Source organism: Pseudopodoces humilis, chromosome 9 (genome assembly GCF_049639895.1).
Source record: "Pseudopodoces humilis isolate 2021_Gansu_Grassland_sample_001 chromosome 9, ASM4963989v1, whole genome shotgun sequence".
In the NCBI taxonomy this organism is placed as follows: Eukaryota; Metazoa; Chordata; class Aves; order Passeriformes; family Paridae; genus Pseudopodoces; species Pseudopodoces humilis.
This window is the reverse complement of record NC_142208.1, coordinates 18,289,493-18,317,458: the sequence shown is the minus strand read 5'-3', so window position 1 is coordinate 18,317,458 and position 27,966 is coordinate 18,289,493. Positions and strand designations below refer to the sequence as shown.

The window sequence follows — 27,966 nt, the reverse complement described above, 5'->3', positions numbered from 1 at the left end:
AGACTTGACAGGAGTAAAGTCTGGGAGCTACTTCTGTGGATTGAAGAGAACATAGACACAACATTGAGGCATGATATGAACAGAAAAATTAAAAAAGGACCTCTAGCAAATAATTCATTGGGAAAAGTGATCTGGTGTAGTGGTTTTGATTGTAGCTCTTGTAGACATGAAAAATAAGCATTAAGACAAAAGAGTTATTTGGTGAGAGAGTACCTCCTATTTTTTCTCCTTCCTTCCAGCTACCATTTTGTATTTTCCCATTCAGAAGTTTGTTAATATTGCCTTTTCAAAATATTTTGCTCTTGAAAGAAAAAAGATGGGAGATTAAAAAGGAGTTACACTAACCTTTCTGTTTTTTGATAGACTCCAGCACCATCTCCAATTAAGGACTTCGTGGCAGAAATGCCAGGCAACAGAGAGGCAGGAAACAGTATGGATCAATCCACCAGTGACGAAGGTAGCACCTCTCCAGACCTCGAAGATTGCCTCGATTCTCCAGTGGGAGAAGATTTCAGTGAGCCTCCTGAGGATGACAGCTCAGCTTACGATGAGCAGGAAGCTGAGTTTCAAGAGAAACCCATACAGAAACTCCCAGCTTCCAGAGAGAGTTTCTATAAGCATCTTTGGAAGATTCATCAAGAAGCTTCCAGTTCTGAAGTCTTCCACTCTCTGGAGGAGGAAGTGAAGCAGAACTGCTACTCACCATGTGAATTTGGACAGGTCAAAAGGTAGGGAATACCAAAATCTCTTCTGAAGCCTTTCCTTTGACTCTTAGAACTTTGAAAGTTAATTACTTAGGTTTAAGTACAGGGCTCTCTGCTAATCACTCCTGATCACTGAAGATTTTGTTTTATCATCTTATTCTGACTCACTTAATCTGCTTTTCCTATTCACTCTCATCTTAGAATTTTGCATAAGTCTGCATTACAAGATACTTGTAAGACTTCCGCACCACTGTAATCATTTATGCTGTTCAGCTGAAGGTGGTTGCCATTTGAAATGAGTGAAAAGACTCTTGTTCACCTAAACAGGAAACAAATAATTTTTTATTGATTATATGATTTTATTTTCATTGTTTTTCACAGTTGACCTAAATAGGCACCAATTTTTTTCCTTATTGTGTGATCACTTAATTTCAAATTTTTTCATAGGAAATAAAAACACCTCAGAAGACGAACTGTGATCAAGGAGAAAAAAAAAAAAATAATTCTGTTTTCTGGTCTTAAGAAGCTAATAGAACCCCTGAGCCAGAGGAATTATACAATAAAATATAGTGCAAATGGACTCAGTCTCCTTTTACACTCCTTTGGATATATCAGACAGTCGCACAGAAGACAATCCATTCCATTTTCTTTCCCAGTGCAAAAAGGTGTAAATTATCAGAACACAACGGATTGATGCAAAGACAAATTGAAAGTATTCTAGAGGCCTTTAATTTACAGCTATAGTAATTTTATTGAGAAACTAATTTTTATTTCTCCAAACAGTCACTTGGAATAATTTTGCTACTTTTGGCACTCATGAGGCACAGCCCCAAACAGTCCAGTCTCTGGTGAGTGACAGCACCACCTGACACTGCAAATCAAGTGGGATCATAATGACATTTCATCCTTTTAGCTTCTCTTTGTTGAGTGCAGAAGCTTCACTTGATTCATGAATGATGCTCCACTTAATTATCTGCTTCTCTGCTTCTGAGAACAAAACCAGCAGAAATATGTCTGCAGTAAACATATTTGCCAAGAGATAATACAGATTCAACAAAACTAAGTTTATTGTGGGAAAATATAAATTTCAAGAAAAGTTTTGGATTCTTTCCAAGAAGGAAGTTCTGAAATATTTCTGTTTGATACATTTTCAGTATCATTTAGCATTAGTAAGTGCTTTTGCATTTTTAAAAGGTAGCCAGAGAAATTTAGGATGCCATGCATTTTAAACAATATTTTAAACATAGTCTCAATGTAAATCCTTCCAGCTAAAACCACACAAAATCCCCAGAAGGAAATAGGCATTAATAAAAGACTTCCCTTTGATTAATGAAGAAATTTCTCCAGATTGCTCAAAACATTTCATGCAAATGTATAAATTTTCTGGTATGAATTTTACAGAGATCTTCTGTGATCCCACACAGGATGGGCAATTTGTTTTCATTTTAGTTGTCTATGTTTGCTTGGGAGATGATGGACAGTTCACTTCTATCAAGGAGCGAAAGATCCTGGCTGACTGAGATATGAATATGCCATTTTAGGTGGTTTTAGGATGCATGAGGTTAGCAATATTTTAATAAGGATTGATATGAAGAAAACATACTTTTTAAAAAAATGTGTTTCCAGCATTTTTATGAGCTTTAATGGTAAATTTTTGGGAGACAATGCCACAGTTGTCTACTAGGGTTCATGAAGGCTAACAGTCAAAACTATTAAACACAGCATGTATGATTACTCTTTGGGCATGAACATCAAAAGTGCTGAATACTTTGTCTGCAATATAGTGGAATACAAACTATAATAATTTCAATTCAATTTAATGAGTCCATTGACATTTTTTGGAGAACTCACATGCTTCAAGGCAAGCGTAAGAATAAAGGCAAGCTTACAAGGAGGAGTAAGGACATCTACTTTTCATGAAGAAACAGGAACCGCTTCATATTTCGTGGTTTTGATTTGTACCCAGTTACCAAGGAAAGACCTGTAGAAACCAGAAATGTGGCTGGCATTCTTTTTTCAGAAAAATGCTAATATAAAAATTGTAGTGGTATTTTAATGTCCATACTGCTTACCAGAAAAGTTAATTAATTTCTTTATGGAAGATGAAATTATTAATGGTGTGGGCTTTGTCCAATTACTCTTTTTGAGAAGTAACCAAAGTACTAATTAATCCCTTTAAAAAATTAAAAGAGTGCAAGATTTTTCAAAGGTAAATAATGAAAGCTTTTCAATCTTTCAAGTAGCTTAGCAAAATGTTGATTACTTATTTGTTTTTATACTACCATTGGACGATTCAGACAGCAATTCAATACTGTAACTAGTAATTCAGTTCAAATGAAAGTAAGGTAATACATAAGCAGTAGACTTTTCAGTGGCCATCTAATAAAGCATATGGAGGAAAACCCCAGCACTGCAATCTTTTTATTTTCCAGCCGCGTATTTAATAAGAGTCATGATGACCAATCGAACACAAAATGTATGCCTGAAACTCTCTCTCTAACCCCTATTGATGAAGAGTATCTCACTGTCAGCTCAATGCCTGTGACCCTACTTCCACGAGGAGGAAGCTCTGAGACAGTCTCTGCAACCACTGCGACCCCACAGCCATCATCATCATCCCTGCCTGACAGAGAGACACATGACAGTGACAATGAATGGGAAGACTTGGAGGAACCAGAGGAAGAGAAGGAAGAAAATGAAGATTGCACTCAGGTATGTGATGGGCACCAAATTTCCAACAAGTAGAATACAAGGGAAAAGAGACAATTTTAAGAATGTTAAAGTCTTAAACCTTAATTGTAACTGATTTTCTATGCTATTTACACATTTTCCACATGGCCTTTTTTTTTTTTTTTTTTTTTTTTTTTTTTTTTTTTTCTTTACTTTCCTGGTACCCACAATCTTTAAATAAGCGAGACCTTCCACTGTGCCTGGCTCTCCAGAATTCTTAACCATTTGCCTTAAGGCTATTTCTTTTTTCTTGACATCTTACTATTTCTCCAGCTTTCCAAAATTCCACATTATTATTCTCAGTGTACAAAGGCCTAAAAGCTCTCTAGTAGCTTCTAAAATTAATTGAATTCAGCTACTTGATTTTTTTCTGCCATGTTTCAAGGCCATGCAGAAAATCACTTTGTTACAGTGATATTGCTGTAATGTCCTGATAAGAAAGTATGATCCTTGTGCTAATTACTATTCAAAATATAAGGTTCAGTCCTGCCAAATGCTGAACATCTTGCATTCCGACAACACTAATGAGCTCTGAGTCCCTACTAATTGGAGAACACTGCAGACAAAATTTAGCTCCAGGCATTTCCTTCAGTGGGACAGCATAGCAGTTACAACAGTAATCTCTGCACCCTGCTATCGCAATGCTTGTCAGCCCAGAGGACTCCAGGCCTTTCTTTAGAATTCCAAATGCCTAATCCCAGGTCCTGGTGGCATTCTCTGCTTTCTTAGGCCCTATAAATCAGTCAACATGAACCTCCACAATTCTGGGATATGGCAGAACACCTTTTGCACACTCTTGTACCATCTGAGGATCTGATTCCTATCTACATATAAAAATATGGAAGATGTTACTGAAGCAACTGTGCTTGTTTTAATAGGAAATGGAGATCTTTGTGACTTTGACAAAGTCAGAGAACAACGGTTATGGATTCTCTGTAGTTCTTAACAAAATGGACACCTGCCTGTACGTTGATGAAATCTTGAATGATCCTGCCCTTTCTGATGGAAGATTGAGAAGGGGAGACAGAATCATTATGGTACAGTATTTTTTTGAGTTCATGCAGAGAAGAAAATATTTGCAGATCAATTTCATTTAGCTTAGGCATTCTTCATTTGGTATCACCCATTTATCACGTATTTAGGTATGTAAATAAGTAATCTAATACATCTAATTCTGCTGACCTTAGTTTGATAAATTTCAGACTGAATAGATTGTATGGCCAGGCAAATAACATGAATCTAAGAGCAATTCAAGACAAGTGAGACATTAAATGCCTTCCCAATTAAATGACATAAACTGAATTAATGTAATAAGGTGATAGGTGACACACAAAGGATGCAGGAATTATGCCCTTTGTAATGTAAGAATAAAACCATTTTTTCAGCCTGGTTCATGTTCAAGTTTTTGCATAAGATCCTCTTGTTTTTTTGCAACAAGATCTTGAGATTCAATGTGAATAAAAGCTACTTTTATTAAAGCTCTGCATTCAGAAACATGAAAGTTAAAAAAAAATATTACTGCAATCTTAACTGTTTAATTTACTGACATTAAATACCACAGCAAAGCAACAACAAGGAAGTAAAAACTAATTTAAGTTCGTATGCAAAGTTCAGAGTAGAGAGAGAAGTAAATGATGGTCAATGAGATCTATGACATGATTTTACTGGTTTATCATTTAGGTGAATGGAACTGATGTCACATCTTTACCATGCAATGAAGTCCTGACTTTACTGCAAAGTTCTCCTCCAGATCTGCACCTTGTGGTTGGTCGTGCTGACAGTGACCCACGTCCCCCAGTTAGGCCAGATGAGATTCCTGAAATTACTCTCACAAAGGGTGCCGATGGACAGCTAGGTGTGTAGTAAATGCTGTATTTTCTATTTTGGACTGAATGATACCATAAGATAATCATAAGCAAGTATGGTCTTGAATCAGTATTATCCAAACTGATTCTTGGACTGACTTTAACCACCTTTATGCTCTTCATGATCACCCATGACCAAGGAATGAGAGCTTTATTTCAGGCAACACCTATGAGGGAAGACAAATATCTCTTATTAGACGAATGAAGATAGGTGGAAAAATGATCTTTGCATTACTACCCTGTTAACTGAAGTTTCTGGCAGATTTCTAGTCTCATAGTTTTATGTTACTGATAAATATAAGTTTTGGATAGCTGGAAAATAATGTCTACTACCTGTAGAGACACATAAAGATCAATTTGGAGGGAAAGAAAAGAATTGAAGAAAAGGTAAAGTTTAAGAAGGATGAGCCACAGGTTGAGACTACAGTTTGTTATTCAAAAAGCCTCCACTTGAATCTTTGATTCACCACAGACACAAGGCTTTGTCTACATTGAGCAATACAAATGATACAAGTCCCCACAATGTGAATATCTTGATATTTCTGTAGCATGTTATGAGCACTGCACACAGATAAAACTGTAGACTCAGGATGGCTATATTTGTTCTTGTACAACATCCTGTTTCCAGGTAGGAACTAGCTTGTTCAGAGATTCCTTGAATGTTGTTTGCACTGTGTAGGCACCTCCTCAGCTGTCGTAGGCCTCCACTGCCAATGGCACCCTGATGACTGCAAGGCATTTAAATGTGCTGCTAATGAGGGAGCTGCTGCTGTGCAGTGTCCTATTGCAATGAGCATCAGGTGAAATAAAGCACTACAGCAGCACTGAAACACAGAGATGGACACCACCATTTAAATTTTTCCATACTTTTTTAACATCTAATGGCATTTCACTTTTTCAGTCCAGCTTATACACCCCATCTTAGTGGAGCAAGACTGTTACTTATAATGTCAGTGATTTCTTCAGCCTATCTTTCAATGACTCACATTTATTCCACTTTAAGTCATTGACAGTGAAATTCAAAACACTCTGCCACAAAAGATGCTTTCTCTACATTATTCTAGGCTTGAAGCTGACAGGAGGAGCTGGAAGCAAGTTACAAGGTATTTATGTGCTAGAGATAGTGCCTGGCTCTCCTGCCAGTGTGGAAGGCAGTTTGCAGCCACGAGATCAGATTGTTTACATCTGTGGACTGTGCACTGAGGGCATTAGCCTGGATGATGCAGTGAGAGTGTGTGAAGCTGCCACCCAGAATGTTCAAATCAAAGCCACCAGGTAAATCTGAGCATACTTGATCCTAATGCTGAAGCAAGTTTCTAAATTTTATATCAAGTCAGACAACACAAAACAGAAAATACTTTCTCTCAAAGCTCTGAATGTTTCTATTTGATAAATAACATTCATAAGATAGCTTAACTACTTGTAATTACAACTACTGCAGTGAGTAAAAGTAGACTCATACAACACAAATGAGAAGTCATCAAATTTCATCATCCAAAACTAAATGTGGAGCCTTTAACTGTGAGGCTCAGCACCATTTTAATATGCCTTGTTCTCTAGGGAAAATCTTTATATTTCCATTACTAAGTGTCAACTTTCCCTTTACCATCTGAAATTCACAACTACAAGCAAGAAACTACTTATCACCAGAAATTCTGAGATAATTCCAACAGCCAAACATTTTAGAAAGGTACTAAAAATGCAGCATTTAACCTGCAGCATTACCAGAAAGTCTTTCCAGGCCTGAACAATAATTGGCTGTAAAGGATTTCACTCATCAGTTCATGGATGCACTTTATATTCATTGTGTTCCACAGTCATCATGATACCACACCAGCTCAGGTCCTGGACTGATGCAGAAATAGCTTCCAAAGATCTCAGAGGAATGGTAAAATATTAACCCAAAGCAGCTGAGTAACTGAGTTACATAACCAGAGCACGTGACAGAATGGCAAACCAACTGTCTTAACACGGTTCAAATTTTCATCACTGTTTTATTAATTTGTGCTTATCTCACAGAAGAAGGAACTGCCACCTCATTAAACATCTGGATGTACAACAAGTTAGGCAGAACCTCCTGATAGTCAGAATTTACAAACTAAGGAGGTAAACAGAAATAGGGTAAAGGAAATTATAAAAGAGCATTCCCACTTTATACAGGGGGTAACCAAAGCTGAATACAAAATGGACCAGAAAGCAGTTCTGTCTTGGGCCAGGTGATTTAACATGCTTATTTTTTCCCCCAACACTTTAAATAAAATGTTTCACTACAGTAAAATATTTTCATATATTGATATCATTTCTCTTTAGAGCACCACTAACAAAATCATGAAAGGACAACTACTATTTAGACAACTGAATTTCTAAAAATAATTTTCATATGTGCTTTACAAAGCATGCAGCGCTTAATGGCTCACATATTTCACTTTTTCTGCCCCCAGAAATGGCAATCCAGTGGTTCCTATAGAACAGGAAAATAGTAAGTAAGGCTAATGTTTTTGGGTTTTAAAAATTCAAAACATGCTTCTGATTTTGAAAATAATCATAAGGTATTGATTCATTGCATTTAAGTTATTAACAAATTGTAACTTGGCATTCAGTATTTCTGTTATGGCCATTTTAAGGGTCTGAAAAAAATCTGGTAGCTGTTTAAAGACAAAAATAAAATGTATAGTTCTCTGTAAAGAAAGTAATTTGTTACATATTCAGTTTCTATTTTTTTAATTTGTTATTGAATAGGAATTTTATATGGTCATGTTTCAACATCTGTTTTGACTGAAACTACTCTCTAAGTAGTTTTCCAGCACTTCTTGAGCCACTACTTAATATGAGCCACTACTTCATCATCTAGACCACCTTTTAAAACTGTTATTAATAAACTATATAAAATCAGCAGGCAGCACTAATATCTGTAAGTTAATATAAAACCATTCCTATCAGGGGAGATACTGGATACTCTAACTGATACAAAACTTCAGTAATCATCTGTTCTACAAAGACTTGACCAGAATTGCTCTAGCAGCGAAAGGAGTCTCAGCAAGCACAGGCTGCACCTGCATCCTCAGGTGGAAGGAGAGGTATCACATCTAGGTCAGCACATACAAAGGGTGTTAATTATACCAGTAGTACTGTCCAATGCACACTTGGCTGCAGCACTAAATCAGGCCTAACCCCAGTTTCATTTACCTGACTGGATACCTCAATGTCTGTTTTGTTTTTAAATCATGCAAAGATAACCTTAAAAAGTAACCCTGGACCACAACTGTTCACATGCCTACACTCATCTGGATACTGGCAAATGGTTACCTGAAAAGCTCATTCTAAATCAAGTTAGTTACGATTTCCTACTTTAACACACATAACCATGCGTTTGTTTCTATAAACTGAAGCAATTTTCTACAAGATATGCAGAAAGTTATGTGTGCTCTCAGTTAACACAAAAGAACTAAAGCACAACAAATGTATATCCTGGTAGAACCTTGCTTACACAGCCTTGTGTGCGCTTTGCAGATTCCAAGATGTCTCAAGATACCTTCAGATAGGTAACTGTACCTGATCCACCTCTGATAGAGTTATGAAATATATACTGGCACAGTTACGTGCCTCTCCTATAAAACAAGATGTGTAAGGTCCTGCACATGGGTAAGAGCAATCCCAAACATAAACACAGGCTGGGCAGAGAATGGATTGATAACAGCTGTGAGAAGGACTTGAGGGTGTTGGTTGATGAGAAGCTGAACATGACTGAGCAATGTGCAATTACCACCCAGCAAGCCTGTCCTGGGCTGTACCAAAAGCAGTGTGGCCATCAGGTTGAGGGAGGGAGATTCTGCCCCACTACTCTGTGAGACCTGACCTGGAGTGCTGCATGCAGCTCTGCGGCCCCCAGCAGAAGGAGCACTTTGACCTGTTGGAGCAATTTAAAGAGGAGGCCATAAAGATGGTCAGAGGGCTGGAGCATCTCTCCTATTAAAACAGGTTGGGAGAGCTGGAGTTGCTCAGCCTGGACAAGAGAAGACTCTGGGGAGACCTTACAGCACCTTCCAGTTCCTAAAGGGGCTACAAGAGAGCTGGAGAGGGACTTTAGACAAAGGTGTGTAGCTGTAGGACATGGGGGAATGGCATCAAACTTAAAGAGGGAAGGTTTAGATTAGATAGTAGGGAGAAATTCTTTACTGTGAGGGTGATGCAACACTGGAACAGGTTGCCCAGAAGTTGTGGACACCTCATCCTTTAAAATATTCAGGTCCAGGCTAGATGGGGCTTTAAGCAACCTGGTCTAATGAAAGGTGTCCCTGCCCATGGCAGAGGGTGGGAACCAGATAATCTTAAAGGTCCTTTCCAACCCAAACCATCTATGATTTTATGATTCTTCCCTTTTACAGGCACTTGGAAAAACCTATAGTAATTTTTTATTTGGTGTTCCATTTGCTATCATCACTGATAGATTTAAAGATAAATCTGTAATAATTCATTATTAAGAAAGCAAGTAATGATTTTTATAGGCTTAGTTAGAACACATACTAAAACTGCAATTGCAACAGGCAGCTTTTTTTTGAACTACAGGATATTCACTATTTTCCATAATTCACACATTAAGAGTATTTTGTGGAAGACAGCTAAGATCACCAAAATGGTAAAGAAAAACCACTAAACTGGGGGGGGGGGGAGGGGCTGAGTAGAGGTGAGAGTGTTCCTTCATCTGCCTGATCACTGCCACATGTCTAGATTGTCTGGTGTCTGGTGTTACAACATTTAAAATAGCAATGGCTAAGATGCAGTATCTCTGCAATTCATGATTGAAATGTTTATATCTCTGTGCAAACTGGCAAACTTAATCATGCAGTGGTCTTACACTGCTTAATATAGTATCAATATTGGATATTGATGCTTTGTTTATAACCTAAGCACGGAGTTTACATTCCATGTGTACATGAAGTTTAGCAGGAGGCCTGTCAGAACAAACATACGTGTATGTTTTTAGGGCCACCAACTGAAACAGAGAAAGCCAGTATTTCCTTGTCAGATGAAAACCTGAACTCTCAGGAACAGCATCTGCTTCATCAACATGGTAAGGAACTTTTCATTTTTCAGTTAGGGTTAGTAAAATTGTGTGCCTTCTCTTTGAAAGAATATAAGTCTATAGGTGATAATGGCATTGCCTGGGAAAGATTAACTCTATATAAAAAAATCTGTCTCCCTCAGAGTTTCAGAGAACATTTATACATTACTGTTGTCCATCTGGTGTCTCTGTAGCATGCAGTTCTTAAAGCTTGTTTTAGAACCTGCTCACAGGGAGGTGAAAACTCACAGTGTGGTTCACATTTCAGGAGTTTTAGGCCACATAAATGCATAGGATTTATTGTGTATTTCACCTATAAAATACAAAATGTTTTATTATCTCTCTGAATAAGGTTTTGAGTGTTATACTGCAGAATATTTTACCAGGACAACAACCTAAAACTTGTTGTTGCTTTTTGACAGAGAAACATTTGGAGGACACAAACTGTGATGCTCAGCAGAACGCTCCCGATTCTCCAGAATGTAAAGTAAGTGACGATCTGAGGTGTGAGGTGGTTTACCAAGTGAAGTAAGATATATGGAGTGAGGCTTTCTCAGTAGTGGTATTTAACGTATTTTCTTCCTCTCTTTGAAATAAAGAATGTGAATATAATGCACTTGGAGAGTGTCCTGTAAGTGTTGAATTGTATTCAGCACACACAGAGTAGAATGCACTGGGCACTTCCTGGGGACAGACTCTTCTGTTGCTGTTTTTCAATGCTTAGAAAGAAAGTAGCACAGGAAAAAGACACAGAATGTCACAGCATGGGATTCTGGGGAAAATATGTGCAATTGTGAAACATTTTCCACAACAATCTTTGAAAACTGAGATTAATTGGTTTCATTCTGCAATTTGCAAATGGACATTTAAAAATAGAGTAAAATTACCCCAAATCTTTTCAGTTTTATGTAGCATTGATATAGACCAATATGGTTTAAATTGGGCAAGAGTAATGCATTTTTAAAGTTATTTATTATGAATTCCTGAATACACACAAGTGTTTTTGTTGGGGAAAAAAAAAATTATTTCCATGCTCAGCATACAATACTTGAAAATTCTTACAAGTGAAAACATCACTTCTGTGGGTGCAAACACATGGAAAGTAATGTTAATTGAAATTATTCAAATTGGGACTGATATTTCATGTGAATAGATTAACTAGTTTTCTCTTGATTGTGGTTTGCAAAAAAACAAATGCTGTCTCTTGTTAAAATTAGACCTCCAACCTGGCAAAAAAATTGGAACAATTTTCTTGCTTTTGATTATGTCTTCACTATTACTTCTTCTAATCTTCTGCATGATTTAATCCATGATGGTTTATATCTTCAACTCACAAAAATAATTTCCAAGGCTGATATTTGTTGCATTGGAGCTAGTCATGCTGCAAGTCATAAACATTTCTAGCTTGCTGCTATTTCTGACATAGTACTTGACCCTAAAAAAGCAGCTGATTTTAAAAGCAAATGAAGTGCTAAAATGAAAGAGATGGGAGTGTTGGAATTATAAGATTATGATCTAAATTATAGAAAAACAAGAGAATAAACTATGTACTGCATCACTGTCATGCTGGAGATAAGAATGCCTTATTTGTCAATTAAGGTGATTTATCTGATATATTATAAAAGGATTACAGAAGTACATGTTTCTTTGCTCTTAAGGGGTTATTTTCCCCAGCAGTAATTATAAAAAAGAGTATGAAAAGAAGTATGTACTATTTTCATTCTGATACATACATGCAGCTGTTATCTTGATCCGTGGAAGCTCTATAGATCTATTCAAGAGTAGGATATATCCCATAATCCACATAAGACAGTGAGGACTGTGGGAATAATGGGAATCTTCAGTAATAAAAATGCAAACAAAATACAGCCCTGAATAAACTCCACTTTAGAATGCATCTTTGTCTATTGCAGGACTTCATTATTAAGATTGAGTTAGAAAAGGCAGAAAATGGAAGCCTAGGATTTGCACTGGTAGGTGGAAAAAATGGCAGGGCTATCCTAATAAAAGCCATCAGCCCGGAGAGCAGTGCAGATCTAGATGGGAGACTTCAAGTTGGTGACATCTTACTTAAGGTAATGTTTGTTCTTCATTGCTTTGGCTCACATTTTCTCTACTTACTCTAAAATGAGCATCTGTTCAATATAAAGGTGGTGCAGATTGGAAACCTGATGCTGCTTTGCACAGTAACACATAGGAGATGGTGTCTCTCAGCTCCTGGTGGTTAGAGGCTTGTCCTGGGGGCCCTGTGTCTTCCCTGGAGTTCAGGCTCCTGTGGGACAGGGCCTCTCCAGAGCTGGTAGTTGGACACTCCAGCAGAGGCAGAATAACAGAGCAAGCAGCCAACTGCACTTACTCAGGACTGTACTTGTGCCTAGTGAGGATTCCAGAGAAAGTTCAGGGAAGCCAGAGTTAACTGGCCAAGCATGCAGGTCACAGCTAACCAGGAGGCTACTGGGAAGAACCTGTCATGGTGCCAGTTAGGTATTATCAAGACAAACAAAAAGCACTGGAATTAGGGCTTTTGAGACTTTATTTAAAATCTTACTATCCTACTACCTTTTAATATAAATCATCCTTTTTGTTACCCCAAATTATTTTTTCTTCTCCCTCCATGAGTTTCAAAATTGTTTGATTTTCCAGTTTTCATTTACTTCCATCTCTCCTTCATCTTCTTAATGAAGAATAGGGGAAAGCCCACTTACTATCTCAGACTATAATTTTGTGGTGTCCTGGCAATCATAATATAAAGACATAGAGATGAAGGATCAAAGCAAGTTAGGAGAGAATTCTCTCCCACAAATGGGAGAAAATGATGACACATGAAGTTCAAAGAAGTTCTATAAAGATTTCCCAGCGCTAGGATATGTGATTTTAAAAAAGGTATTGGGTTACAGGAATCTGGAAATACACATCATTGTATTTTTCAGGTGAATGAGACTTTTGTGTCTGGTCTGCCACGCCAAACAGTTACAGATTTGCTGCGCAAGGCTCAAGGCACTGTTCAACTCACTGTCTGCCGAAGCGTGGCTTTGCACTGGGCTTATTCAGGCAACCACAGCAACAGAGCTTCCACTCCAAACACAAAAGCAGAGCCTGGTAAGCAGCTACATCCACTCACCATATGACAGAAGTGGGTTATGTGTTGCCTGAATTCAACTTTGACATTAGCAAAAAAAGTCACTTTTACAGTTAGTCTTGTTTCATAGCTGTAGGTACAAACACATTCTTCACCCTGATTTGCAGCTCTGGCTAAACTGCTCATGACATAGGACCACAGGGAAGGAATGCCCAAGTGTGATTTTTAAATCTAGGAACAAAGCTGTAAGACCCTCATCGATGCTTTAACTCAGTTTAAGTTTTTAAGTCATGAAAGTTGGTCTGATTTTACCCCATTTTATGCAACTCACTGATGGAATCACAGCCCATTTTTGGTTCAGTTGCTAAAATACTTCTCCCACAAACTTCACATCCCATCACTCCTACTTATCTCCTGGAAACACTACACCTTCTGTTCTGTCTGGCAGACAGATACTCTCTCTTCTGTGCTTATTCATGCTCAAATCGAGAAACCTCTGCTCCTAGGTCTATTGTTATTCATTTGAGAGCACACCCATCTTGCACAGGGCAGTACTTAGAGGCATGACTAACACTATGGAAGAACTTTGTGCTCTATGTTTTTTTTTACTGAATACTCAAAAATTAAACACTAATTAAAGCTGGGAGTGGAAGCAAGGATATAAAATTACCAATAGATTACATAGTTATAGTCTTCAACTTCCTATTTCTTTGATTATTGAAACATTTCCTATAATGTGGAGAAACTTAAGTTGGAAGGATATAGAATTCCTCCTTCTGGCCTGCTGATTACAAGTTGGAGGCTTTGTTTCAAGCATTCTTAGTCAAGAAGACACTGCCATTGCCATTTTCTTCTTATATGACATTGGTGAATTACATAGTTTCTGGAAAGTTTCAACTGTTTTCCTGCAAGACACAATGGTATTAGAGAAGTACTGGCAGCAAAGTTAATCTGTGGTATTTTTCTCTTAGCAGTGTGAAGGAATGAGCTGTGTTAGGGACGACAGGTTTAAATTGTTTCAGGTTTTTTTTAATAGCTGCTGTTTATACAGGACTTTACTTCAGTGTATCTTCTGGCAGTCTGAATTTTGCTGGCTTCTACAGTGGTGACATATGGCATTTGTGCACTGTTAACCCTCCCAGGCATTCACAAGAGAGAGATTCCATGCCAGTTTAAGACACTGTATCTCAGTGCCCCATCTGAGGTCAAAGTCCTTTGGTCTAAGCAGCAGGGTATAATTGGACCTACATTATCATGCATTTGATTTTGTTTTTGTTTTCTGGTATTCAGTGAGTGGTGGGGAAAGCCTGCAAGCTCAGCCTGTTTTCACTTTTAAGGAAGAAGGCTCCAACCAAATGTGCAACAAGGTAAAATCGGAGTTTTCAGAAGTTATCAGGCAATGTACTCATCTGTTCGTTTACAACACGGGTTTGCTGCAATGTGGGAAAGAACCACACCTTCTTAATGAAAAAACATTTAATGTGAGGGAAGTGTGCTGCCATGACTGGAGCTGCTGACATTTGAGTGAGTCAGGATTCCACTGAGATAAGAGCACATGATAAGTATAATACATATGCTAAAATGGTGGAGGGAAGAAAGGTTGCATACATAACTTTTGTTCTGATTCTTTATAATACTGAAATGAATTTATTAATTTTACTATTCTTTCAGTATCTCTAAACCATATATATTAAAAGATTTATATTCAGCTATTTCCACTACTATTCATAATTCAAATACATCTAAATTTCTTCAAACACAGATATGATTTTGAATCTTAGTAAGTCCTGCAAAATATTCCACATTATATTTCAGAGCATCTATTATTTCTAAATTTAAAACTGTAAAACTCCTTAGTAAATGTGAGAAATTTAGATCTTCTTGTCCTCCAGAAAACAAATAAAAAACTCAAACTCTGATTCAAGTAATATAATTTAACTAGAAAAAGAAAAATTGTAAGAATCCTTGACATAAATAAACTGAGAAAACCTTGAATAGGAATTGTCTGTGGAAGTTTCAGCATGCTGTTAGAATGGGTGTTGGAACTAAACTTTTAGAGACTGGTGAAATGTAATATCAAAATAAAGTAATATCTACGGTCTGACAAATAAGTACTCCCAACAAATAATATCAATGAGAAGTAAGAGACAGAAGTAAGGTTACATGTGACCAATCAGATCTCCCAGTTAGCAAGGCATAAAGGGAAACATTTAGTTTTAAGCAATGCAGTTTATTCTATCTAGCACACACCTAAATTTAAGCATGTTCTTAGTGTTTTCCCTGAATTGGTTCCATTAACCTCCCTCTTCTTCATTATTTCCAGCTTGCCTTTATTTGTCTCCTATGAATAGAAACTATTTCTGCTTTACTTTATAGGGCAGAGCTGTAGACTTTAAAAATGACAAGCTACTAAAAAAAAGGAAAAATGAAGCAGTAAAACAGATTTTCTTCACAAATCAAAACCAAAAATCATTACAGCAGTCTCTGATCTATGTAATCCATAGGTACAGAAACTGGGTAGATGAATTCATGCTTAAATCAGCAGCTACAAACATTCCTATTCTAATGGGGAAATACATGCACAAAAGTAAGAAAATAAAGTACAAGTGGGAGATACCATTAAGATTCCCTGGGGCATTCAGCATGTGAAGTGTGCAGTATGCCAGGGTGTTTCCTGGGTGCATCTGAAATACTGAGCAGTGAAAGAAGAAACACCAATTTGAACTAAAATTTAAATAGTTATTTGTCAAGTGTTACAGCTGAGAAGAAGCTACTTTCACACGCTAACAGCAGATATCCTGCAACATTATTTAAATGCAGGACCTAGTTATTACTCTTTAGGATGGAAAAGCAGCCACCAATACTATTGCTTCTATTGCATATGGATGATCATCAAGGGTCTGCCTTCTCCATTAGCTGAGTGCTTCTTCAGCAGAGCAGCTGCACCCTGCTTCTACCATTGGCATTGTTGTGTCTAAGATAAAAAAAGGAAATTATTACAAACAGTTCAGTCTCAGATGCTTGGCAGCTTCCTGCTGCCAAGAATTGGGAGGGGAAGAGTGTGACTCATGATTCCTGTGATTCCATTTTCTTTCTGAGATCAGAAAGGATATAAAAAACTTTTCAAAGTTCAGTCATGCATGCTGAGATGTAGAGGTGTTTCTAGGCTGTATTGTTCAGAAACTTACAAGTGCAGCTGATAAGGCTTTTTACTCCAACTTGTTACTGCAAGACACACTTTCTTCTGAAAGTGGAAACTATTATATTTTCCCTTTCCTCCTTTGAGCAGAGGACACACTTCTGTCAGAAACAAGAAAGACTGTTGATGAAAGTCTCTATATTCTTGATGTTTCAGTGTACTAATTTTTCACAGATTTTTCTTATTTGAAACCTACAGGATGAACAAAGAACAGACAAATCTCTCCAAGGTCAGGTGGCTGGACAAGACTATAAGGATATCATTAGTAACATTTCAGAAAGGTAAGTATTTCAAATGAAGTAAAACCATAAAAATAAATAGTATGGATAAATTATATTTCCAGCTCTGTCCTAATATGGTATGAAAATGACAGAAATACGGGTCTATGGAATGCAGCTCCACCTGCAGGAAGAGCTGCTAAACAGCTTCCACACAACTACTAAGACAAGAGAATTGAAGCCTCCAGGTGTAAGGGCTAACAGTTGAAAAATGTCCTACATGAAAATGGTCTCTAGCTGTAAGAAACTTTACTTGCAGTCATTTTTGAGCAGCTTTTTATTCAGAGTATTTTCTTACCTCTGAGAAAAAAAACAACAACAATTGCATACTGACAATAGTATTTTTCAGTAGCTATATTTGCAAACAACACTCCAGACAAAATGCTACTACAACTCCTTGAACTTATGATCTTCAAAGTTCTGACCAATTCTTGAAAATAGTTGCTCAAGAAAGTGAAAAGTGAGCACAAATAGATTAAACACAAAATCTTTATATGAGTCAGCTTATCAAAGCTTCTGCCAGTTCAACTGATTTTGTTTTACAGGTCACAGAAATGTGCAGAATGTGAAAGCTGCAGAAGAGAAAATCAGCAGTCTGAGTCAGGAAGCTGGAACAATGAAGATGATGTTATTCCCCACAGGATTCCTGTTCTACCTAGAAGTAATCAAACAAAACTTCTCTTGTTTCTTCAACAGCATAGCCCAGCACCTCCATATATGTACATTGAGAACAACACTAGTCCCTTGTATAGAAGCTAAAGATTTTCTCTTTCAGTCTAAAAGACCAGGGCACTCAAGACACTGTTTTTACCACAAATGCATATATAGGCCATCCAAACTTCTGTAACTCTAAAAGGAGACATACATCATGAGGTCTCTCCTCTCTCCCTTACTGTTCCTATACAACTGCGCAAAAAAAGTAAATTAAACACTTAAAAATGCGAAATGAAGGGTCAAATTCTCTCTCAAGACTTCGTTCCCCAAATCATTGAATTTCACCCCCATGGCAATTCCATTAAAAACTCTAGAACTGTGCTTAAGCATGTACTGAAGCACTTTCACAGCTCAGGTGCCAAAGCCCCTATGACACGAAGTGATTACAGAAAGAATCTGCCTAATTATTCCTTTATGAAAATAAAGCTCCTTCTGCTCCAAATGAGAATAATTTGTGAAAGGAATCATACTGAGGATGCTGCAGTATCTCACAGACTCTGTGAAATACAGATTGCTCTCTCTCCTTTCTTCTTCTCACCTGGTAAAAGCGATGAGTTGCTGATGGCTCTTATTAGAGGTAAAACACAGGTAACTCCCTCATGCTACCAAGCCTTCCTGGCCAGCAAACAGAAAATTATAGCCAGTCTATAATCTACTACCTGCTCAGAGTTTGGGGATTTTTAATTCCCCTTGATCTGGAAGGAGAAGTGTATGGGAAATAGTGTGCCCTGTCTGGAGTGGGGATCTGTCTTCACTGGCACTCTCAACTACACAATAGGAGCCTCTTCAAGGGTTAGAGAATGGAATGCAGAAGAAAGCTCAGGCTTTAGAAGCTCAGGCAAGGCAGGGGCAAGTCATAGCCCAGATGAAAGTACAGCAAGCACAACTCTACTGTAACAGAAATTAGTTAAGAGTAGTGATGATACCTTACAAGAGGAAAGCGGAACATTGCTTGTCTTCATCCTGGAACATATCATCAGCTTTTCTTTGAGACAGCTGGTATGTTATCCTTTGCAAACAGTAGCCTATGACTAAAACCCCAAAAATCCGTAATTCCTCTGCCTCAAACCATTACTTTTTACATAACAAGCTACTGTTTTTACTCAACATGAGAACAAAAGTTTTTCTATCATTCCAGTACAGCAGTGATATTTCTGGAGATGCAATGTTTATCTATTTTCTTAGTCTGTCATGTACTGGATCAGAACATACATTTCAGGATGAGCTAAGTAGCAAAATTGAATCCTGACTTTGGTGCATCAAAGAGTTTCTATCTTGTTCTTGAAGGGCAGTGTGAGTTAAGACAACTAGAACAATATATTTGCTTACTTGAGGAAGGAAGAATTTACCATGATTATTTCTAGCAGTGTAGTGTGGCAATACTAATTGTCATGGAAGTGTTGGAAACATGAAGATGATTCTCTGGGAAGATGTGGCCAGAATATCCTATACCACTATAAATTAGCATTAAAGTTTCCAATTCTGCAAGGACAGTTTATTTAGAACAGACTATATTTAGAAACTCTGTGAGGAAATAACTTGCAATAATTGGATCTGCTTCCAAACAACATGAAATGCAGTGCTGGTTGTATCCATGATGTTGACTTATTCTTCTTTCTGCTGTGAACATAAGTAAATTGAAAATATTTTCTTCCATTTTCTCATATTTCACTTTCATAATATCAGCAACAAAATATATATACATACTGCAGCTCCCTAGTTTTTAAAGCCAAGATTCTGCACTATGAACAATAATAATTAAAAACTTCTTGGTTTTTTGTTGTTGTGTTTTGGTATTTTGTTTGCTTTTTTTTTGTTGTTGTTGATACATAGACAGAACCTTTGCATCTGGAGATGAACTGACTCAGTTAATTAACTTGAAACCATCACAGAGTGGAATAGATCCAAGGACTGACATAACAGGTCTTATTCAAGGCCTTCAGCTGCGGATTGAAAATCAAGAGGTGCTAAAGGAGTTTATGGTAAACTGTGATTACTTTTTAAGTACTAACAGTTCAGCACAGCTAAGAAAGTGACTTTTAATAGCATTGTGCATACTCTATGGGAGTTCAGCTTATATATCTTTACTGAATCCTTTTTCTATGACAATTATTCCTGACAAAATGGGGTTTCTACTCTTCTGTTTGGGTGACAGTACAGTGTTTACGTCTCTCTCTTTCCACACATGTCAGCCTTAAACTATTCCCTGTTCGAAGGTACTGCCCATGTAGAATGACAGAAAAACAAATAATGGAACATTAATAATGTAGGTTAGGAATGACTTTCCTAGACTGACTTCTTCCTATTACACCTCAGCTCTGCTGAACATCTGCCTAGGAACTATCCTAGGGGCTGCACATAAGAAATAAATCCATGCTGCTAAGATTTCACTAGTGTAGAAACAGTTGGGAGGAAAATGTTCCACACAATGGAACACTCCAGTTATCCACAGAACTCATTGTTACAAGATGCTGTTATGATCAGAAACTTAGTGAAATTACAAAGAAAATGTAATGTACCTCCATAGATAATGAAAACACATAATTATATCTGATTGCATATAAATCAAGAAAAAATTGTAAAATTAGGAAGGCTTGTAAAATCTCTTGTTTCAGAACATAAACAGAGTATGCAGTTATCATCAAATTCCCAAAGAACAGATTATTCTGTAATTCTTCAACATAGTATACTGGATTTCCTTTAAAGGACTTGCTCATTATCAGTGAAATGGATTGCTTCCACTTCTCCATAGTAATTGCAATGTTATCCATTTATTTCACTTGCCTTTATATCTCCAACTTTCTGGGCACAAAATCCACAGGCTCAAGTGTATAGGATTTGCTGACATTCCCTGAAGGCTCAAGGGCATGTATTAATTTCCATTCATTACATTCCATTACTGATATAGGTAGAGCTTACTGTAAGCTGAGCCACACATCTGCACAGAAAACATAAAGATCTAATAAGTAAAGTGCTGGTTACCAAAGCCATTGGATATTTTATCTGAGTAAAAGAAGTAGTAACTGATGAAAGTGTTCAAGAACTGTCACATGTACTTCAGTTCATATGAATGTATAGTGGCAGAACATGATGGCTGAGCACTGTGCAATGCATAGCAAATAGGTAGAAGAATAAAAAAATGTCAAAGTAACACAAAAATATAAATGAAATGAACTTGCACATTTCTGCTTCTGACTACACTGCATTCAAATCCCCTAAATTTGCTGTGAAGTTCTTAATGACTCGCGCTTAATATCTTTGGTGGTGTTCCCTATATTCATCCCTTTCTCCATCACTGAAAAATATTCACTGTCATTATTGCACTGTTAATAGTGTAATAGTTAGTGCTTTAGTCATTGTGTTATCAACCATAAATGCTGGCATTTGCCCAAGAGAGTATTCCAAACATCTATAATATAGCATATATAACAAGCACTCATAATGATGGGGTCTGAGGATGAGGGTTGGAAATATCACTTGAAAATGCAGAAACATTGTGCAGGGTGAAGAAAATACAAAGCAAATTGAATTCCTTGCCTAGAAGTTCAGAAAATTATGTACTGATTCTCTTCTGTAAGAAGTCTATTTGCCAGTCTTGGGTTACATACAGCAGTAAAGTTTGTTCACACTGACACTGTAAAAGTTGTCTGTTGAGGATGTGAACAACATGGATTGACTATTTCTTTTTGATCTAGGCTTTAGAACATGTGAAACCAATAGATGACTGCAGAATTGGCAAAGCACCAGAAAACCAAAACAAAAACAGATACCGAGATATCCTTCCATGTAAGTATGCACAGAAATGAGAACATACATTTGGTGAACAAGTCATCAGAGAAACACAAGAAAATTTTCTGGACCCTTGATATCTTTCTAAACTGCAGCAACAGGACAACATATGCAAAAATTTGTAGCATCTCTATAGATCAGTGATGCAGGATATATATTTTTAGAGGTTTTCCTGGTTTGTAACACCAATATCCAGTGACAACATTCCTATGCAGTACATGAAAAGCAGGATTGGGTACACTATTTTGGAAAACTGGCAAACAATTTAACAGTAATTAGAAGGCCTTTCACAGTGTTACACAAGTACCTTAAGAAAAATAAAGCTGCAATGAACCATACAATTTATCTGTGGGAATTCCTACTTGCAATGATTAATATTAGTACCACTAGTCAAATGTATTCTAAAATCCAGAGGCATACTTTTCTGAAAAGACTGAGGTTTCCTATATCCTGAGTGCTGGAGGTGGTAGAACCTTGTTTCAGATCCACAGCTGAAATAGCATCTTTCTGTTTCTGTACAGATGATAAGACACGGGTTCCTCTGGGAGAAAAGAATGGCTACATTAATGCAAGCTACATTAGAATGAATGTTGGAGAAGAGGAACACTTTTATATTATAACCCAAGGGCCTCTGCCATCCACTATGGCTGATTTCTGGCAAATGGTCTGGGAGAGTGAATCAGATGTGATTGCCATGATGACAAAAGAAGTGGAGTTAGGGCAAGTCAAATGTCATCGATACTGGCCTGAATCTCCCTATGACTCTAAAGACCTGGCTAATTTCTATCTCAGGCTACACAATTACCAGATTATGGAATACTTCATAATTAGAAAAATAGAAATTATCAACAAGCAGGTAAGTTGACTTAATACTTTCATACATGATTAAATTGATTATGTAGTTTATGTGAGTGGATACAAGTAGTATTGTTTGATTCTTCCATAATATATGCTCAGTATTTTTTAGGGACAGGCATGAAATTAAGGTTAAGGAGGTGCTTCTTTTTTGCTCATTACATAAGCAATGGATCCAATATTACATACATTTAGACAAGAACTTGCAAAAACAAGACCTCTAATAGTCACAGAACTGATGTGTTCAGCATTTTGCAGAATTGTTTACTGTTCTTATCAAATCACATCCATGCCAGAGTGGATTCAAATTCTGTAATGATGGTTGGATGGAAAGAGGGGAAGAAGGTGGCTTTCATCCTAGAATTTAGGACAAATGATACTTTTATTGTTCATGAAAAGACACAAACACACATGAAACTACAAATCTAGCAGCATTTTTTAGAAACTGAACAAATACAGAATCCAGGTGGAAGAACAGGGAAAACAGGGCAGGTATAAGCCCATCAATTTTGCCTTGATATTAAGTAAAGCTTTGCAAAGATATCTGTAGGACATATTATTTGGTGGAATAATTAAAAAAAACTTGTGGCAGACTAAACTTGGTGCCTTTTTCCATCAAGGTAACAATGTTCTTTTATTTGAGGAAATTCATCTTATGTCACTGAGTGTGAAGCATTGTAAAGCATTTGATACAAGTCTTTTCAAAAGACTATTAAAATGGCAAGATGGAACACCAAATGTGATTGCTCCAATGAACATGTAAGATTGCTAGGTTTGTACTGAATTAGTAGCAAACTACTAAAGAAAGCCACTGGTCCACTTCAAAAGAAATCCATGCTTACATCCAAATTCTTCTGATTGTAAAAATCCAGGTAGTTAACATTCAGATTTTAACATGACTTTGTGAACTGGCAACAAGAAGTGATGACCCAGGAACATTCAATTAATATTACTCTTTATTTTATCTACATTTTATTTATTCTTGTAAGCATTTTTAGTTGGTTTGCATATTGAGAATCTAATCACAAGTTATTCTTTTATATCTGATAGCCATCAGATATATTTACAAATATATCAGATAATATGAGAGTGGCTCTCATATTACTCCTCTTCTATTAGTAAAGCTTAACTTAGGTACAAAAACAGTTTTAGCAAAGAGTATTGCAATGGTTCTAATTTAAAAAATGTTTTTCTTTTTCCTTTCTAACCAACAGATGACATAACTACATTCTTTCAAGGCAGCAGAGTAACTGCAGTGTCTTGTCAAAGTCATAAGAAGTAAATTTTCTAGTCTTGTGTTTCTGAGTGCATTTCTTGAAACCTAAAGAAACTTTAATTTAGTCAAGTATGAAAAGCTAAAGAATTGTAAGCTACCAATTTTAAGAATGAGGCTGAAGGAAATTTTTAGTGGAATTCCTTGAAAATTGGTTTTGGAACTGATAATTGTTAACCTTTCTGGTCTCTCTCTTCCAGACAGAAGAAAAGCGCATTATAAGTCATTTGCAATTTATCACTTGGCCAGAGCACGATACTTCCAAGCTGGCTGAGCAGCTTGTAAAATTTATTTGTTACATGAGAAAAGCTCACAGGTCCGGACCTATTATTGCTCACTGTAGCACTGGCGTTGGAAGAAGTGGAGTTTTGCTGTGTGTTGAAATTCTCCTCAGCCATATAGAAAAAGATTTATGTGTAAGTATCAAACAGGTCATTGTTAAGTATTACAAACTGGTATGGATGTCAACAACATGGTGAAACCTCTTAGAACAGAATAAATCCTGTAAGAATTTGTTCTAACAAAATAGAATAAACCAGCTTTCATTGTTTTAAACAACAAAGTAAGTAACTACAAATCTACTATTTCTAAAAAAACGGTCACAGTTTGCCCATATGAATATGCTTAAATCTTTCTTTATAACATGCATGTCAACCAAACAAAAACTGTTCTCTTCTGATAGTTCAACATCAAGCAGATAGTGAGAGATTTGCGAGATCAGCGTTTTGGCATGATCCAAACTAAGGTAAGTTCTAAATAAGCAACTAGGTTATTATTATTTTTTTTAAACCAGAATCAGTGGCACTATTCCCCATGCATTGATAAATCTGGGGCTTAAAATATCATTTTAGTGCTCTCATTTGAGGAAAGTAATGGCCTTCTAGGCAAGTGGTGTCTAGTTTTAAATATGAAAATTTGTCTCCTACTAAGTAAGTGAAACAAAAGCAAAGCAGCAATATAGGACAGATACTGCACCCCCCTTTCTTTTTCTAAAGCAAGAAGAAAAGCAAGTATCACAGAAACAGTGATTTATTATAAACCCTACCCTGCAAAATCACACCTTTCAGTTAAATTCTTGCTATTGCTGAGTTATCATCACCAAGTAAACCCTTCTACTCCTAGTTAAACCCATTCCTGAGAAGATTTTTCACACAGAGGAAGACAAGATGCAGGTAACTCAACTTAGAGAAAACAGTTGGTGAGAATAAAAGCAAGAGAAGACTAAAAGAAGTTCTTCCTATAGGCAAATATTTTAGTATATGCTTTGATATATTTTTCTTCAGGGTAATGATTGAGCCAGTAACTAAAATTAAGCAAACATATAACTTTCACTGTCCTAAATGAGAGTTGAACACATGCTTAAAGTACAGTGTTCCTCTACTTTTACCAGTGATGGAACAAAAAGAACAGGGATTCTCTTAAATAAATAAGTTTTGTATCCATATGACAAAGATGCTGATGTTATAACCATACAACATATAACCATACAATTTCATGTAGTCCATCCTTCTTTGTCTATAATTTATGTTGAGTGTAACCAGGTGTTTCACACTGGTGTCTCCACACACAGGATGAGTATTTATTCTGTTATGAAGTTGTTCTGGAAGTCCTTCAGATCCTCCGAGCAATGGATTCCTACTGAATATGATTCCTACAATATGAGTCTTCCAGTTGCTGTTCCACATGGACTCCAGGAACTGCTCAGCAACTACTTTAAAGAGACATCAAGCCAGCAGACAAGTGTTATTACACACTTTTTTAGAATTCCCTGATTTCAAAGTAATTTTAAAACCTTGCTTAACATGTCCTGTGTAAGTAATGTATTTCTTGGCTCAAAGGATGAAGAAACAGCCAGCCAGCACTGCAACACTGCTGTGTTAAATTGCTATGGACAATTTTTGCATTCTGTGTAATAACATATTAATTGCTAGGAATATATGTTGGGGCCATAGCAAGGCTATAGCAGCCTTTGGAATTAGCTTTACTATCTGGAGGGCAACTATAAAGATCTAAGATTCTGTTGGTGTTGGTGGAAGATTAGCTGACCCTTATCTATTGTTGTGCACTATTGGCTTCTGGACAGCAAATCAGTATTTACTCCAGCAGTTATGCTTTGGCATGGAGGCACTCAATCTGGTGACCTTTGGCTGCTTGAACAATGTAGAACCATTCCCAGTCATTACTCCAGCCCATGAGTTTATACCACTTTCACTAGACATCTTAAATCAAGAAACTGACAGAAAAAATAGGATGCCTTTAAAGCCTGGTTCTCTACAAAGGAAGAGCATTCTAATAATTAGATGGAAGACTAATTTTTTCCAGCAATATGAACAGATGTAGATAGCATCAGTATTTTCATTCTACATCCATAGAAACAGGAATGCTAAGCCAGGTGAAACAACTGTGTGTGCGTTGTGGTACACACATACATTTCATCTTTCCCTAATCCTTTACAATGATTGACTATCTTTTTATTCTTACCTACGATCTGAAATATGGGATGTCCTGCTGGTCTGAGTAGGGGCTGAATCAGATCGTTAAATTAAAGAACTCTCTGTACAGTTTATTTTTCTTGTAAAAAGTGTTTCTGCTTGTGTGGGTGGATTTGAGCAGAAATCTGCTGTTCAAGGTGTAAGATTGTATTTGTTTCCATAATAGTACTTCTAAGTCCTTATCTAGAAGGTGACATATGGAAGTGATTAGATGTGCATTAGAAGAGTAACTTGCAAACATAGGAAACAGAAACAATCTAAATTGTACATATTTTAAAAACTTATTTGGTTTATGCTAAAGAGAAAATATTAAGAGGCATTGGCTATAAAACTGCAGTTGAAGCAAGAAAATAAAATACCTATTTATTTTATTACCTATTACAAATTAGAGGTTCATAATTCAGAAAGAATGGTATATAAAATAAAAATTTGAAGTATGGCTTTTAGGAAAAGCCACTGTAATAGAGTTATAATTAAGGCCAAGGCACATTTTTGTTTTCTGCCCTCCAATAGTCTGGAGGCAGGAATATATAAAAATGCAATTAATTATGTGACCCAGATGCTAATTTCAAGCATATTAATAAAGTTCCAGAGCAATGCTAAATGCTAATCCAGGAGTAACCCTGGATTTATATTGATATAAATGTATGCAGAATTCAATGTCTTGTCTTAAAATCATTGAATTTGGTCCTTCCTCAAAGCATTACTCTCCATACATTCTGCATTTATTGTCCTTACGCTGCATACAAAGGACTGTTCGCACAATTTCGTCAAATATCAACAGCCAATTTTTTTTCATAACTTTGTTACCTTCATTTCTTATTTGGCCTTTCACTCTGACTTTAATTACTGCACATGTACTACTAGGCAATCAATGCATTACACTGTAATGAATGCACAATTCATCTTTTGTACCACAAAAATTTAATAAGCATCCTAGTGAAAATATTCCTGTACTTCATGCAAAGGTGTTTTTTTCTGTGGCTTAGAACAAGTATTCTGGATTTAGAAGACAATCCTCATAGGTCACTATTTTTGCATCATCTTTGCAGTTGTTTGAAAGATGTGTTTGCTGTTTTACTTTTTTCCTGTTTTGCAGAGCTATTAAAAAGATTTCTGAAAACAATTTGCTTAATTTCTTTTTTTTTAATAAAAAGCAGCTGCAATACCTAACTATTAACCAATATGAGCTCTAGAGAAAGTACTTTATTCGTAGGGGCTTATCTTTAAACTTCCTTTAAAGGCAGATTTTGTGATGATGCGTAGTGGAATCTGGCCACATCCAGCAGCTGATAAGCATTTACACACACACACACACACACACACACACACAGAGAGCACAACTTAGTGTCCCACTTCTGTGTTTGTTATTCATGCAAAACTCCCTGGAGATGGAGGCTCACTGATATGCATTCATTGGAATAAAAGATAACCCACTCTTTAAAGAGCTCACACTACTTGACAAGTCAGGATAAACTGAAAAGGAAGGAAGATCTGTTGTCCTATTTCATTCATAGGGAAGTGAGGCGGTGGTTGGTGATTTGTCCAAGGTCTACAGACTTTTGAAAAACTTGGGAACTAAGTACAGGTGATAAAATCTCTGATTCTTTGCCTACGCACAAAACCATCTTTCCTCAGTCAGAAAAGAGACTCATACTGCTTTGTATGACTTCTGACGAGATATTATTTAGCATATAAAGTGTGCTGACTGGACTTTGCACACATCCTAATATGCAAGAGATGTGTTATGGTAGAGAACCCCAGTCTGTGCCTTTGGTTACTCTTCAGAAGTGGCATTGAGCTAACCCTTTGTGCTCCACCACCTGGTTGCCAATCAGGACAAACTGCAGCACAAATGTGAATGAAAAGAGCATGATTATTGAAGACAGTGCCTGCCATAACAAGCCAAACAAATAAACATATGCT

At 36.8% G+C, this 27,966-nt stretch overlaps 1 protein-coding gene across 1 annotated transcript in view; it reads left to right on the top strand.

Moving 5' to 3' along the window:
* Positions 1 to 26,945, top strand: part of FRMPD2 (FERM and PDZ domain containing 2) — a 56,101-nt gene extending 29,156 nt beyond the window's left edge. Inside the window, exons 25-43 of the mRNA XM_088059977.1 lie at positions 364 to 728; positions 3,137 to 3,416; positions 4,313 to 4,471; positions 5,115 to 5,289; positions 6,364 to 6,574; positions 7,741 to 7,778; positions 10,284 to 10,370; positions 10,784 to 10,848; positions 12,275 to 12,436; positions 13,292 to 13,460; positions 14,731 to 14,807; positions 16,838 to 16,920; positions 17,463 to 17,578; positions 19,465 to 19,613; positions 21,327 to 21,417; positions 21,942 to 22,276; positions 23,749 to 23,964; positions 24,231 to 24,293; positions 25,119 to 26,945. Coding sequence (XP_087916103.1) covers positions 364 to 728; positions 3,137 to 3,416; positions 4,313 to 4,471; positions 5,115 to 5,289; positions 6,364 to 6,574; positions 7,741 to 7,778; positions 10,284 to 10,370; positions 10,784 to 10,848; positions 12,275 to 12,436; positions 13,292 to 13,460; positions 14,731 to 14,807; positions 16,838 to 16,920; positions 17,463 to 17,578; positions 19,465 to 19,613; positions 21,327 to 21,417; positions 21,942 to 22,276; positions 23,749 to 23,964; positions 24,231 to 24,293; positions 25,119 to 25,190 — 2,913 coding nt within the window. The 3' untranslated portion in view covers positions 25,191 to 26,945. The remainder of the gene's footprint in view (positions 1 to 363; positions 729 to 3,136; positions 3,417 to 4,312; positions 4,472 to 5,114; positions 5,290 to 6,363; positions 6,575 to 7,740; positions 7,779 to 10,283; positions 10,371 to 10,783; positions 10,849 to 12,274; positions 12,437 to 13,291; positions 13,461 to 14,730; positions 14,808 to 16,837; positions 16,921 to 17,462; positions 17,579 to 19,464; positions 19,614 to 21,326; positions 21,418 to 21,941; positions 22,277 to 23,748; positions 23,965 to 24,230; positions 24,294 to 25,118) is intronic.
* The last annotated feature ends 1,021 nt before the right edge of the window (positions 26,946 to 27,966 follow it).